At 39.5% G+C, this 15,160-nt stretch overlaps 1 protein-coding gene across 3 annotated transcripts in view; it reads left to right on the top strand.

Annotated features, from left to right (window-relative positions):
• Window positions 1–1,927: 1,927 nt before the first annotated feature.
• The window catches only part of rnf213a (ring finger protein 213a), a 33,040-nt gene continuing 19,807 nt past the window's right edge, over window positions 1,928–15,160 (top strand). For all 3 annotated transcript variants that reach the window (XM_039824079.1, XM_039824077.1, XM_039824078.1), the window contains exons 1-23: window positions 1,928–2,052; window positions 4,259–4,375; window positions 5,301–5,482; window positions 5,938–6,636; window positions 6,766–6,926; window positions 7,186–7,353; window positions 8,494–8,699; window positions 8,826–9,115; window positions 9,208–9,467; window positions 9,608–9,823; window positions 9,917–10,109; window positions 10,194–10,249; window positions 10,486–10,660; window positions 10,752–10,898; window positions 11,024–11,122; window positions 11,212–11,334; window positions 11,591–11,774; window positions 12,941–13,114; window positions 13,315–13,467; window positions 13,549–14,168; window positions 14,315–14,474; window positions 14,559–14,776; window positions 14,919–15,056. In XM_039824079.1, the coding sequence (XP_039680013.1) occupies window positions 4,276–4,375; window positions 5,301–5,482; window positions 5,938–6,636; window positions 6,766–6,926; window positions 7,186–7,353; window positions 8,494–8,699; window positions 8,826–9,115; window positions 9,208–9,467; window positions 9,608–9,823; window positions 9,917–10,109; window positions 10,194–10,249; window positions 10,486–10,660; window positions 10,752–10,898; window positions 11,024–11,122; window positions 11,212–11,334; window positions 11,591–11,774; window positions 12,941–13,114; window positions 13,315–13,467; window positions 13,549–14,168; window positions 14,315–14,474; window positions 14,559–14,776; window positions 14,919–15,056 (4,722 nt within the window). In that variant the 5' untranslated portion in view covers window positions 1,928–2,052; window positions 4,259–4,275. The remainder of the gene's footprint in view (window positions 2,053–4,258; window positions 4,376–5,300; window positions 5,483–5,937; window positions 6,637–6,765; window positions 6,927–7,185; window positions 7,354–8,493; window positions 8,700–8,825; window positions 9,116–9,207; window positions 9,468–9,607; window positions 9,824–9,916; window positions 10,110–10,193; window positions 10,250–10,485; window positions 10,661–10,751; window positions 10,899–11,023; window positions 11,123–11,211; window positions 11,335–11,590; window positions 11,775–12,940; window positions 13,115–13,314; window positions 13,468–13,548; window positions 14,169–14,314; window positions 14,475–14,558; window positions 14,777–14,918; window positions 15,057–15,160) is intronic.

The following is a 15,160-nucleotide window of genomic DNA, read 5'->3' as shown; positions in this document are numbered from 1 at the left end:
GTCATCACACTTACATTTGGAATACTTCACAACATCTGCCTGATTGTCCTTCAGGGCTTCAATGATGGATGTAGATGAAATAATACACCTGCACATTTAATATGCAAACATTCATCACTGATAACTATAAGCTACCTGCAATTCAATGTAACCTCTTATTTGCCAAAACAATACCAATACATATTTCTTGTATCTGAGACTATTAAAGACTCTCCAAACAGCTCCTACTGTTATTCTGATTATTTCCACCTGTTCAGTTTTAGTTTTTAACTTGACTTGTGCGTGCAATTTTTTTGCTATAGGGCCAGAGGACTCTCTCTCTCTCTCTCTCTCTCTCTCTCTTTTATACAAGTTGCATTGTGAAGACAAGTTTCAATAACTTCAGATCTGACAGCCTAAATGCAACACATACCTGAGCTGGGAGTGCAGTCCAAGTTATCATGATAACATACCCGCACAAAATAAACCTGAAACACTTAAGATACGGTAGGTGTTTCCAGAAGATAAGTTAGGTGACTTTTTTTTTTTTAGAGCACAGCGTCCACATGCAAACGTGGTTGAAATCATACAATCTTGCCTGGTCCCTGCACTCAATGGCACATTCTTACACTAACTTCCAGATTATTCTGCCCTCTGCTGACAATTTAAGAGCACAGCATCCTAAAATAAGTTAGTGTTGAGCCTTCATTACTCGAATGAACACAACTCTCCTCAATGGAGAAGTGGGTGTCATGTGAGAGCTGTAGAGAGGCACAACTCATAACAGGATAAAAAGTTCATCCCACAGACATCACTGGATGCTCAGTGTAAACAATAAACATCTGAGAATGTACACAGACAGGATAGTGTGAATCTCCTTTCTCACAGTAAACAACGCAGCACACAGTATTTGGTTCTACTTTTTTTTTTCTTATTATGGATGGATTATCTAGAGAGAGCATTATGCAAGAGATACAAACACATTGCTTAGCCTGAATCCATGTGTAGCTGTTGTAGTTGAGGGGCACATACACTGTGCTGACAGTGTAATATATTGCAGGAACTGGTCCAGTGCTGCTACTTTGTGGACATTTTGCTGTGGTGAAAGACTTGCCTGACTTTGCTTTCTATTTGCACACTTTAACACATAATGGAGGGGTTTCCAGTAGCCTGCGATCACAGTTTTCTACTATTGGCCTATGGACAACAGCCAGCTGAATGTGTCCTTGCTCAAAGTGAAAGTCAAATACAGCCACAAGCAGACATGTTTATCTGAGTGCCTGAATGCTTTGTGACCATATAACCAGTGACTGAATTGGACAGAGTTTATTTAAAATTCTGCAAGCACTGTTGGGTAAAAGTACTCACTTGTAACAATCATTGTTTAAGACAAAGATAGACAATTTAAAAATCCCAAAACGTGCTTTTATGCCACAAGCCACCAAGACAATGTTACTCTTCATGAAAGCTTTTCTAAAGGGTGCACATATACAGACTTAGCGTTTTAAGACAACTTGCCTGTAGGACACAGTTATTTCTAAAAAATCAAAAACAAAAGGAAAATCCCACAATTTGTGTAACTAAATCACTTGATGGACCATGACTCCCTGTCTAGCAGCCAATCATGCTTTCAATTATTCAGAAAGCACATGTCCCCTCTTGGATTGTGCCTACTCTTTGCTTGTGTTATAAAGTACTTAAACATCACTTGATTATTTAATCAAAACTAGAAGTATTGATCATTGTCATTAGAAGAGGTTTTTAAAACGAGGCTACATGGTTACATGAGAGTCCCAATTACTTTCCACACCTGTTCATGAAAACCTACTCTGCCATCCTCCCCAGTCCAGAAAAAAATACTGATATGAGTTATTAAGAAAGTAAACTGTATTAGTTGACGCCCATTTCTGATAAAACGAAACTTTACAGCACATGCGGAAACGGAATGAATAGCAGGGTCTCGGATGTGACTGTGCCGGCGGTAACGTTAGGTCCAGTAGAGATGACTTCTGGGCTTTTCCCTTTTGCAAAAGAGAAGAAATATTGAATAAGGTCGCGACACAGTCTTTTCAGGTAGGACATGTTTGTTAGTTCTCTGTAGAAAGCTGGAGGTGATAACGTCAGACTTTATGACAAATTAGAAATAGTGACCTAACGTTAATCATATTAGCTGGAGTAACCTTAAGTCAGCTAACTTATCAGACCTCGCTGTCACGGGACTCGAAACGGGTTTTAAATGCAATGCTATTTGGGTGACAGCCGTCCTTGCACCTGCACATTTTATTGTTTTGTTTTTCTGGGAAGTGAGTCAGAGAGCAAACAGACTCAGCTAATGTAAGCTAACTTAACGCCACGCTGTTACGCAGCTTAAAAGGTTTGCTGTTATAAAGCCGGGTTAGTAAGCTAGATAGCTAACTCGCTGCCTAAATGTAGCAAGGACACTTATTTAGTGTGACACAGAGCTGTTATTGTGTCGTGATTATGCAATAAGAATGGCAATGTTAGCTACTGTGTGTTTGTTTAGTTGGCATTTCCTTTTGTTGTTGTTGAATGAGGTTATAGGTCGACATTTCTATTTTCCTTTTCTTTTCTTTTTTTTTTGGGTCGAAACAGGAAGTGACGCAACAAATAGTTTTACGAAGCAAACATGCTATTGGCTAAACTGTGGACCCAAAGATCTTTTCATTAACAGGGTGCATCACTCGATGCTTAAAAACGTCCCTCTTTCCAGTCTGTAAATAAAGATACTCTCTCTCCTTCTGGAAACTTTCTTTGCAATCCTGCAATCCTCAATGCACCCTAATAATACCACCACGATTAATACATAATGTTTCTTTAATAATGTTGTTTTACAAGTTTTTCAGATTAAAGACCGTTGGGGGCACAAATAAACAGTCATTTTGTATAATCAAGTACACTTCCACACCTAGTGCCTGCAATTTTCTTGGCCTTTTTTTCCCTGCCTATCAATATTACCACATATTTGCTGACAATTATTTCACACATTTTTATTTGAAAGATAATCACAAAAATTCTCAGTGAGAGAGAAAGTTTAATCACAAAATGTGACAATATAGAGTATGAACAGATAGTAGCAACAGGATGAGATGTGTCCGTCTAATTCTTTTCACTGGTTAGAAAATCTTAAGAAAATGCTGTGCTAAACTCTGAGCTGAATAACCCTGTTACCTCACATAAAAGACCCACAAAAAACATGTATGAACATATATGCAATAAACTTAATCCCAGCAGTGCTCTCTCTGGGTTTAAACATTCAAGCTATAATGGTTGCCTCAGGCCAGGGTGTAGCCAGAATTCCTGAGGGGTTGTCTGAATACATCCATGGTTTCAACAAAGAGCGAGCAGAGCAGTGATTATGTCCTAAAACAGGAAATGAAGCATAGACCACTGCAAGTGTCACTGAATCCCTTTTGTAATTTTCAACAAATAATAATCAGTGATCATTTTGGACTTTTCATCCATAACATCACAACAAATCACCAAAATAAAGAATGATGTAGTTCAACATTTTAAACTCATGGCTGAAAATGTATGATTAGCCATTTTGTAGGGCAGTGGTGATTTATAGTTTCTTTACAAGTGTTTCAGCTTTTCAACAGTAACTGCAGACTCAGGAGTGTCTAACTTCTATATGGACAAGTAGCAGTTAAGGCATCGTGACTTATTAAATCCACTGCCTAGCCTATCTACTGCCCTTTACACCCTGAGAAAGGTAATTTGGTACAGCAACATGTGTTAAATATTTGATGGCTATATGCAAGAATTATTATTTTTTTCTACAGAAGAGTACTTTTTTTAAACATTTTTTCTTTTTTTAACTAGTTGTGATCAATGTTATGTTATCTTTCTAAAGGCTCAGGGTAGTGTTATATGTTTTTTTTAAAGGAACTTGGTCTGTTCTAGTGCGCAGTGAGACCTCCTAGTTTTTCTTCTCTTTGACTGAAGTGAGTTTCTTGTATAATTCGCGGGACCGAAGGTGGGCGTGCACTGGCCATTGGCACTGGCTCACTGCCTCATATTTGATGTCACTGCTGCATTTTATATCCATTTCAATCACTTAACAAAATGTTGATAGGCCAGTTTGTTGGGTTGGGTAAGACTGCTCAAAGTCCATGTCAATGAAAGAAACAACTTAGGCGGTTGTTTTGGCAGAGCTGAACGCTGTCTCATGAGGCCTCACGTAGCGAAATTGAAAGTGAAAGGAATCTGCTACAGGGTAGGACCTCAAGGTACATTGCAGTTGTTTTTTCTTTTGCAGAGATCACTCGTGTGAAGATGAAGTGCCCAGGTTGTGGACAGCATATCGCACAGAAGACCGCCAAGTTCTGTAGCGAGTGTGGCAAGAAGCTACCTGTCCAACCTGCAAACACTAAGGGTAAGTAGATTAATTTAGAAATGTCTTTTAATAAAATATATGATTATACAAAATGTGATTAATGAGGTCCGAACAATGTATAAAAGAGCAACGGTAGTTTGTTAATACAACATCCAGAAACAAATTTGGAGGACAGATGAGATATACTGTAGTGTATACTGTATAACAGTGTGCCATTGAGGGCTGAGTGCATGTTTCGGTTGTGTGTTTGATAGGACTACCCTATCAATTGGCCATACAATTGCCACAATCATTGGTTTAAACATGAAACATAATTAAATGTCACTTTATCCCTAAATGATAAATGTAACAACTTGTATGTGAAGTTAAGTAAAAATGTATTTTTTTAAAAAGTAGGTTCAACTCTTCACAGCCTTTTTATTTTGTATTGTCATGCCATGAGCCTGTGTTGCAATACTTATAATAGCACTTTTAAAAGCAAAATTAGAAATTACTTGACATGAAAATAATAGAAGTGTGGACTGTTAGAGTTATTCTCCTCAGGGTGGCAGCATCCCTGCATTATCTGTCCACACGTTTGCAGACAGCAGGACATGTTGGGCTTAAACAAACTGTATCATCCCACTGAGTAAGATTACATTTAAGATCAAGGTTATTGTTGTGACCCACTTTATAAAAAGCCCATGGGGAAAATGCAAGCTTGAGCCAGGTGACATATTGTAGTAGTACAAAAAAATTGTTGTGATTCATTAATTTGGATATTGCTGTCAAACATGTATTCTTTGCAAGGTTTGAATGCATCCTTCAAATCTTTCACCAGCTATGGGATGTGATTCGGATTTGACTGGAATGCAAATTAGCCTTAGGCAAATAACTACTGTCGATAACCCCCAGAGCAGTGCTTTGTAGTTTTCACATGTCTTTGGGTGCAGTCTGATTTGTATACCATTTATCTTTAATCCAGATACAAGAGATCAGCCCAAATCCTTGGTCGCAGACTCAGAAAGTACAAAATCAGTTTCAGAGAAAAACGACCCACCTGTGGACAGGAAAGACTCTGATAAATCTCCCAAACGACCGACGGATGACTCCGATAAATCTCCCAAACGACCGAATGATGAGACCGTCAGCCCACCAAAGAAAAAGGTGCGTGTAAATGTCACTGTTTTGCCTGTTGTTCTACAAGGCAGATATTCTTTGTGCAAGAGTTAAATACAGAATGCCATCATCCCTTTCTAATATTTCCAATAATAGTTAAGTCAAGGTTTGGTCTGCCTTTTAGTTAACATGTTCTGCCAACTTCAGACTCTAGAATCAATTGGACCATGACTTCAGTTGGAAGCTCGGGCATGTTCATTGAAAATAAAAGTCAAAAAGACACGCTTTAATTTAATAATTAATAAAATAATGATATGCTACTTAACTTTACCTCACAACATTTGGAATGCCTTTTGTTTAGATCTTTAGAAATTTAAAATGTTAGTCTGTCAATAATACTAAGAATATGTTGACTCTATATTTAGATTAAAGACTGCATCATTGTTTCCCATTAACAGTAAAGTGGTTTGTAATGCTGATTTTCTACCATATGCCCTTCATAGAAGAAAAAAAGGAAGAAGAACAAAAAAAATAAAGATGGCAACTTGTCATCAGCCCAATACCCGTCCCATCTCTCCCTGGGAGACAACCAGGGGAGGAGGACGCAGGGTGGAAAAGTCTCCTCTGGCAGTGAAAGCTCAGATAATGCAATGGATGAAACACCAGACTCACTCCAGGATGGGCCCTCCTCACTAGAGAGCCAGCCTAGTTCTTTAGCAGCTAACATTCCTGCTGCCCCACCTGAAGACACACCCGTCGTTGAGAGGGAAAAGGCTGCTGCCACAGAAGAAGCAGGGACTGTGGGGCAGCCTGAAGAAGCTCCAGGTAACCCTGATAAGGGAGAGAGCAACACACCGAAATCAACTCAGGATCAGACACTCGACACAGCACCAGCTGACACAGCACCAGCTGACACTCCGACTATCATCTCAGGTGATAGCAAGATTACGACTTCTCAGTCAGGTTCAGGCAAAGGGACACAGGCCACTAACCCTGAAGAACAAAAGACTGAAAAGAAAAACTCAAAGAACAAGAAAGACACAGCCAAACAACCTGCACTGGACCAGAATGCCAACGTGGAGCAAAATGTGAAACAGACCAAGCAAAGCAAACCGAAGGGAAAGGGTCAGCAGGACCAGAAACAGAAGCAGGCTGTGGTAACTGAACAAAAGATGGTTTTTGGCCCTCAAAATATGTCAAAGGTAAGGCTAACTATACTGTATGGAAAATAATCATTATTGACAGAAGCCCACATTTTATTCTTTATTCTTTTACTGGAGAAAGATTTTCAGGTGTATACTTAACCTACATATTTAATGCTACTTGTACAGGCTGACAGCACAGGTTCCAGTGTGGACCCGCAGGGACCAGTAGAGGACATGGTGGTTCAGGCCTCGACCGCGGCACAAACCTCCGACTCTGACCATGGAGGTAAAGACGGCACTAAGGATAACACACAGTCCAGCACCCCGGCTGGCCCACCACCCAAAAGGTGATGATGTTCTCTCAGATAGTTTTACACATTTGCTTTAGATCACCAATGCCAGTTTTGTATTTAATAATAAAGAACCCCCAGAAGAGTGTGTGTGTGTGTGTGTGTGTGTGTGTGTGTGTGTGTGTGTGTGTGTGTGTGTGTGTGTGTGTGTGTGTGTGTGTGTGTGTGTGTGTGTGTGTGTGTGTGTGTGTGTGTGTGTGTGTGTGTGTGTGTGTTATATTTGCTATATCTGTATTAATTTGTTTTTGCTTTCTAGGCTGACCAGGAACAGCACCATTGCTGCAAGAGACAGACTCACTATTTACTTCCATGCAGTTCTCTCAAAGGATTTCAAATTTGATCCAAAAGAAGATCGTATATTCATCAGGGCTGGGTCCCGCATAGGGAAATGGGAGGAAGATGCAGTTGAGCTGTTTGTGTTGAGGTACGTATTCTTAAATGAATTGTCAGTTTAGCTCAGATGGTGGTCTAACACATGGGCACATCAAACAAAGATACACCCAAAAAAGAATCCTCCAGAATTTAAGTTTTGATTATGTAAAAGAAACACTTTCCCACAGTCATTGCCCTATTTAAGTACACATACTGTGTATGTACATATTATGCTACTTGCTTGTTGACAAACCTGCTATAACTACATCTACGATCCCCAACTCAGGGTTAAACTACCTCCCCTAGTGGCAGCGGGGTGCGATGACTGTAGATTTGTTCATGGACAAACAATGCATCAATCGGTTAGTCTTTTGTTAGTTCTGTTAGGCAAGGCAAATTTATTTATATAGCACATTTCAGCAACAAGGCAATTCAAAGTGCTTCACATAAAGCATTAAAGAGCAATTAAAACATTCATTAAAGAAAATAAAATCAAGCTAAAATAGAATAAGACAGGCATAAAATACAAGAAAAGAAGTTGCAGTGTAAGAAATGAACAAATGCTTGATTTAATAAAAGGCAGTGTCAAACAGAAAAGTCTTCAGCCTTGATTTAAAAGAACAGATTTGCAGTGGACCTGTAGTCTTCTGGGAGTTTCTTCCAGATGTGTGGTGCATAAAAACTGCTTCTCCATGTGTAGTTCTGACTCTGGGGACAGAAAGAAGACCTGTTACTGTTAGTTCTTAACCCTTTTTAAAACACCAATGTCCCACAATAACACAAACTAACTGTTTGAGACAGCGGTAGACCAGCAACTCCCGTGTTCTGTGAGATAAAATGATTATGTAAACCCCTGTGTAAACTTAAACAGGGTTGCCTGACTGGAAAGTAAAGCTGTGAAAATATTCTAAAAATAGTGTATACTAAAACTGATTTATGTTTTTGGTGACTGGGTAGTGTAGTTAGGTGGCTAAAATATGTTTAGCTTTAGCTGCGGCCCATTTTTACAGCAGTACATTGCTTAGCTTCCATGTCGGTACTCCTGCCTGCCTCTTACTAGGGGCTTGCTGACCACCATCTACTGTATGCAATACACCGACTATGGATAAGTACCCCATACAACCGCACTTAAAAAACTTCGAACCATCCTTTAACACCACATACATTCGACTTTATTTTCCTTTTCACACAGGGATCTTGGAGAACATGGTTTTCTGGTCGTGGGCAGTCTAATGACAATCAAAACTCAAGCTGAATCTGTGTCGATACCGTACAAATACGTTGTCTATTACAAAAAAAAGGACAGATATGAGTATGAGTACATATACAAACTGGATTCTACACACCAAACGACCAACAGATGTTTGTTCGTAAAACCACGCCTTGTCAATGAAGACGGTAAATGTTACGTTCACTTCGTCCAGCTGTAATTATATTTTTTGCATGTAAATGGAATCTGATTTATTATATTATGACATATTTGGGTTACACACAATTAATTTATATTGTATCTTTTTTGTAAAGGGGACTGGCATCAATATGATGACATCATCTGTGCCAAGCCATCGAAGAACATGCTCGAACTCATTAAAGAAAAGTTCTGGCCTGAACAAAGGAAAAATCTGATTCAAGGCAGAGAGATTGCGGGGAAAATAATGCTCGACACCATATTTGATCTTCTCAGGACCTGGACCCCTACCAATTTGAGAAGTTTTCTGATCCAGCTGAATCAGTTCTGTCAGGTTTATGGGGAGCCTTTTGTGTATGAAGAAAAACAAAAGAAGTGGTATTCCTTAGACTATGGGGCAGATGATGTAAGTTCATAATCTTTGTCTAAAAAGTCTAGGTCCACCCAGGTATAGCCAGCCCAACTAACTCTCTCTGTGTCTCTGGTATAATTTCCTAGGTGAGGAAGATGCTAAAGGGCTTCATGCTGACAAACGTGATTCCTCAGTTGCTGAAGAATGGAGACGGGAAGATGCTCTATGTTCAGGATCCCATGAGAGCGGCTGTTATCATGCTCTTTGTATGGAGACTACATAAAGTTAAACTGGATAATGGTGAGCTCCATCAGCTCTGCACTGCACTCTGTTTACCCAAACTAGACAAAGAGGACTTCCTCCAGTACTGGACAGAGTTTTCTCAGGATGTCGCTATTCTCAAAGAGTAGGTACCTAATCTATTCAATAATGCTGTAGATATATAATTACATGTACCAATTATTTAAAATGCTAGTCACAATCTACTGACTACAGATTAACAAAGACTCTTGTGTTCATATGCTAATAAAATGTTCTTTGTTGTAGTCTGCCAGACATGTTGGTGGATCTGATACGCGATGTGAAAAAATTGGGAATGCAACGATGGATTCTGGTGCTACCGCTCTTCCACTTCCTCAGAGGAACCACAAAGCCCTTTGGAATACCAACTCATGGAAACTTGAAATACGGCGTACCCTGGGCAGGTTTGCAAGGCCTTGACATTGGTTCCTCAGCAGCATACGTGTACAGTGAAGAGAGGAAGTAAGGGTCCCTCACACAAACCTCTTCCAATGAATTTATTTGGAAGTAGATGGATATTACTTTACATATGTTTACTTACTCTTTTGCTTTCAGGGCACTGGTGAATTTGATGAAAAACCACAGTCACTTGATGGAGGTTGATGCCCTTTTAGTGCGATCCTGCACGTACTTGATGCCATTTGATGACATAATGGAGTGTATCGTCATCATTAACATTGAGCTTTTGGACATGCTTTATGTTTTCACTAACAAGGCTCCTCAGGATATTACGAGCAGTAACGTCCAGGTGATGTGGAAACACTAGTTGAAAATTCAGAGTTATAGTATGTTTCATTAAACTAATTAATGTTGTTGAATTTTTGCTTTACAGACAGTAACTCACATGCTCTCACATATCCAAGGAAACCTCATTGAAGAAAAGTACAGGTGATTTGCTCTTCTAAATTTAGTAGATTTTCAATTGAGTTGTAAAAGGCATGAAGTCACAGACGGATAATTTCTATTTGTTGGTTGAATTGTTAGTTCATTCATTTTAGTTTTGTTCTTTCCATATTCTTGTATGACTATATTGCTGTGCAGATCATGAAATCACATTTCAACATGGAGGGTGACATGTTTATTAAATGTGATGCTTTAACCTTCCGTTTTGTTTGTTACTGTAGTTATTTTACTGAGGCTTATAGGAGAGAGTGCCTAGTAACAGCAGTGAAACTGTTGGAGAAGCTCTGCAAAGGTGTCAAACCAGCATCATATTCCCAGAACTACCCTGATGTTCCTGTGGCTTGTATGAATCTGGTTGCATCAGTATCAGACTTTGTTCACTGTAACAAACAACAGGTATGTGAAGTGAATCTTATAAGGCAAGCTGTTAGCATTTCAGATTAAAGTCTTGCTTTTCTCAAATACTGTCCTAATAATTCTCATTTAGGAGATTCAAGAAAGGGAAACAGAACAGCAATGTGCAAAAGACTTCTTCGCCATTATGAGGAGCTGGATAAGTCGCTCCTTCAAACAGAATTTGCTCAACAAGAGTTTGTCATCCCTGTACCGTGTTGAGGCTACAGCAGAGATCGAAGTGAGCAGTTTTGTTAGATTTAGTAAATAAATAATACACAAAATATGCATGTGTAATCATGTCTTACAACCCATCAGTGGTAGAGAAAGCTGAAAAATGTTTTATTTCTTGGTTGTAATTTACAGACGTGGAACAACATAATGTCCATCCAATTCAAAGATGAAGAGTGCACAAAAGAATGGAGACAGACATTCACAATGGATTTTGAGGGCAAGTTCAAACAGGTATGTGATATACTGTATCTTTTGCACATCCCTGTTACTTTTTTGTTAAACTATGAAATGTGACATATGTTTTATGTGTCTGGTATTAGGAAACTGCTTTGGATCAAATTGAATTTTACTGCACAAAAATAGAGGAACTCAGTAAATCCCATCCACACGTTGCTGGTAGTATTGAGAGGTGTGCTCTTGAGGCTGTTACATCTTTGTGCCAGGTAGGAAGCCCTTTCATTCACTTTTTAAATGTGCATGTAATAATTGCATATTTTATAACATTCCTGGCTGTATTTAAGAAAAATAATATTCCATTGACAAAAATTTATGCAAAAATTAAACTAATTAAATCTTCTAAAAACAAATTCAGGGAAATGTTCTTATATAGAAATAAAAGGAACTGCATGAAACACCAATTTGGTTCATCTATTTAAAAGATGCACAGTAATGTTAATGGCTGTTTAACCTCATATACAGACCAAGTCTGAGGGAAAGCTGTTTGAGAGGTTCAAGATAAACCGGAAATTCGGGAAACTCATCTCAGCAATTATCCAGAAGTCTTGGCCAAAGGACCGACAAGGAAATTATGAGGAAGATGAAGAATTGGTCCTTCATCACCTCCTCTCCTGGACTGCCGCCAAAGACATTTTCCAACTACACGGTATATCCTCAGAAATGAATAAACCATTAAAATATGCACACACCAAAAAGAAAAGTTCCGTAGGGTAGGCAGATACAATAGTAAAAAACAGATACTGTATTTTCCGCACTATAAGGCGCACTTAAAAGCCTTTCATTTTCTCAAAAAACGACAGTGCGCCTTATAATCCGGAGCGCCTTATATATGGATCAACCTCTGAAAGATCACTGCCCCGTTGACGGGACACAGCGTCGCTGTAACCTCGATAAAACTTCCACTCATTCGCGTTTTTATAACTTTAAAGCATTACATATTCAAAATATACAGCCATGCGACACACCAATTGAAAGCTTAGCCTCTAATGATTAATTTAAGCCCACATACAAAGCATATGATGATTTATAGCAGTTACACAACTGTTACAAAGTAAACAATTTACAATAAAACAATTCAGCCATAATCTGCGCAGGTGTCGAGAGTGCATCCATACCAGATTTCGTTGTCCTTTCAGCAACAAAGTGGTATTTTGCCCAAAACTTGATTTTCATAAATCCACAAGAGTCCAAGGAAATGTAATATCCAAGCTTTATATTCCAAAACGATCTGTTCGCCTCACAATGTTGAAGTTTCTGGCCGAATTACAACGGAAAAACGCGTTTTCCATTTCCGCACTTGTCATCGCCGCTAGCTTCTCTGCCCAGCTTGCTACATTATTAGCCAATCCGTTCAGGTTTGCCTCTGATATGGCCAATGGAAGCGGACAAGCCGATGACAACATGTCAGGGACCACGTTGAGACCATATGTCAATGGTTGAGACGATCGCCATTTTCTCGGACCACTTAGATTTCAGAACGCGTCAGAATGCTTAATAAAGTTTGACTTTATCTGACTGTTTTGTTGACATTCCCTTTAGCACAGCTCCATCTAGTGGATGCATAACGCAACCCCAGTCAAATGTTTGACTGCAGTATCTTCTATTCTATGCGCCTTTATAATCCGGTGCGCCCTATATATGAAAAAAGTTCTAAAATAGGCCATTCATTGAAGGTGCGCCTTATAGTGCGGAAAATACGGTAATAGGAAACCAGGCCTCAGTTTATGATTGAATTTGTGGCAGAAACTGAACATTGTAATTATTAATGTGGTTTTAGACAGAAACACTAACATGTAATTTCTGTTATTGCAGGTGCAGACGAAAACGTGATTGAGAAGCTCTCTCAAGATGCCCAGGACAGAATTGCTATAGCCATATCCTCATTCACAGCAATCAATAAGCAACTGGTCCATGGAAACATTAAGACCAGCATGCTCAACATCATTTTGGAGAAGAGAAACGTCTTCTTAGAGCTGCTGAAGATCGGTAATGACAGTCTGCTTGTCATCAAAGATTTCCCAAAAAATGTGTTCAACATTTAATGATAAAGAACCCCCTGAACTCTGTGTGTGTGTGTGTGTGTGTGTGTGTGTGTGTGTGTGTGTGTGTGTGTGTGTGTGTGTGTGTGTGTGTGTGTGTGTGTGTGTGTGTGTGTGTGTGTGTGTGTGTGTGTGTGTGTGTTACAGATTGCCTCTCTGAGAATGAACAATACAAAGATAATGTCAAAATGAGAAGGCTTTTACAGTGCAGACAGGATGAAGTGAAAGCTGTGTACCATGAGAAGGAGCTTGTGGACATCTTCTTAACCATGAGCCAAAAACTTAAGGAACATATGACAGGTATGGTGGAGAATCGGTCCGTTTGGTTTGATTACACACTTGCAGCAAATCTAACACATGCTTATTTAATTTCCATGACAGTTGATGTTGCCGACATGGAAGAGAGACAGCAGGTCAACATCGAGATCATGCCCCTGAACCATTTCATGGAGGTTCATCCATTTGACCAACTGCCCTCTGCCATGGCTGGTGTTGTCACCTACTTCGATCTAGGTGAAGAAATCAGGAACATGGCAGAGGTCCTGTTCACCTTTAGAGAGAGTCATATATTCAAAGTATGCTGGGAGAAACATGCCAAACTCCTAGCCACTGAAGAAATGGAAGACGACAACCCTGGCGAACATGAAGTAGCGGACATTATGGCAACACCAGAAATGATACATGAAGACATTTTCGAGCCTTGTTTTGCTGATTACAAAGACATCTACACTTGTCTGAAGAATGGCAGCATTAGTCTTGAGGAGGTAAACCAGCTCTTCAGAGATTACAAGGGCAAGTACGAAGAGCTTGCTCTGGACCTGGACATCATGTGCAAGATCGATAAATCAACCGACAAACAGTGGATCCACAGCAGGGTTCAACAGATCGAACAGTATCACGATCTTCATCTAGCTGTGGCTTCGGCTCAAATTATCATGATGGTCAAAGAGACGCTTCATCTCCAAGGGGACTTCAGGGTTCTGGAGACTCTTACAGAAGTTGTAAGTGGCCATGTTTTGAACTAAGACTTTGATTATGGGAAAATGAATTTGGCTAAAAATCTCCCTTTGTATACCATATGTGTGTTAAGTTACTGTATTGTTTTTAATACTAATTAAAAATTGTCTTTTATCTCTTCTCTCTTCAGAGTCGTGCAGACTTTCAGACAGAGCAGCTCAATCGTATTGACAATGACTTGATGCAGGCCAAGATGGTCCTGGTGGACATCACTGAGCCCCGGAGACTGTGCTTACATGAGCTGGGACTCAGAGGGCACTTTGTCAGATGGGTGAAAGATGCACTTGAAGGTAAGAATAGTTATTATCTGCTGTAGTCACAACACCAATTTATTTTAATGCTCATTCAGCCAAATTACATTTATTAATTTTCAGATATCAATGAGTTGAAAGTGTTCGTTGACCTGGCTTCCATTTCTGCGGGAGAGAATGACATGGATGTGGATCGCGTTGCTTGCTTCCATGATGCTGTACTCGGCTACTCGTCAATGCTATATGAGCTCAAACCAGACGCTGGTTTTCATGTCCTCAAAGAGGTGCTCAAGAAGCTCTGGAGAGCTTTGGAGAATGACAGCAACCTACCAAAAAAACTGGTAAGAGGACACCTTGCTAACACTACTGCTAAAAGAACTCAACGACTCTTAAACATCACACTATGTAACCGTTGGCATACTAGCCTTATGAAATGGACAATTAATATTTAATAGCGTAATTAAGAATGATCTTCTTTTGTAGCGGGACAGTGCACGCCATTTGGAATGGCTGAAGACTGTGAAGGACAGTCATGGGTCAGTGGAGCTGTCATCTCTCTCTTTAGCATCAGCCATCAACAACAAGGGTATCTACCTGATCAGTGCTCAAAGTGTTAAAAAGGTGAATAACAAAGTCAAAGCTGATGGCATCCCTATGTACATGCAGCACAGATGTTTTCTCTGAGAACAAAGTTTCTACAATTAAAGTGTATTTCTGTTTTTCAA

Source organism: Perca fluviatilis, chromosome 15 (assembly GCF_010015445.1).
Source record: "Perca fluviatilis chromosome 15, GENO_Pfluv_1.0, whole genome shotgun sequence".
Taxonomy (NCBI): Eukaryota; Metazoa; Chordata; class Actinopteri; order Perciformes; family Percidae; genus Perca; species Perca fluviatilis.
The sequence above is the reverse complement of the archived record's forward strand: the minus strand, read 5'-3'. Positions and strand labels throughout refer to the sequence as shown.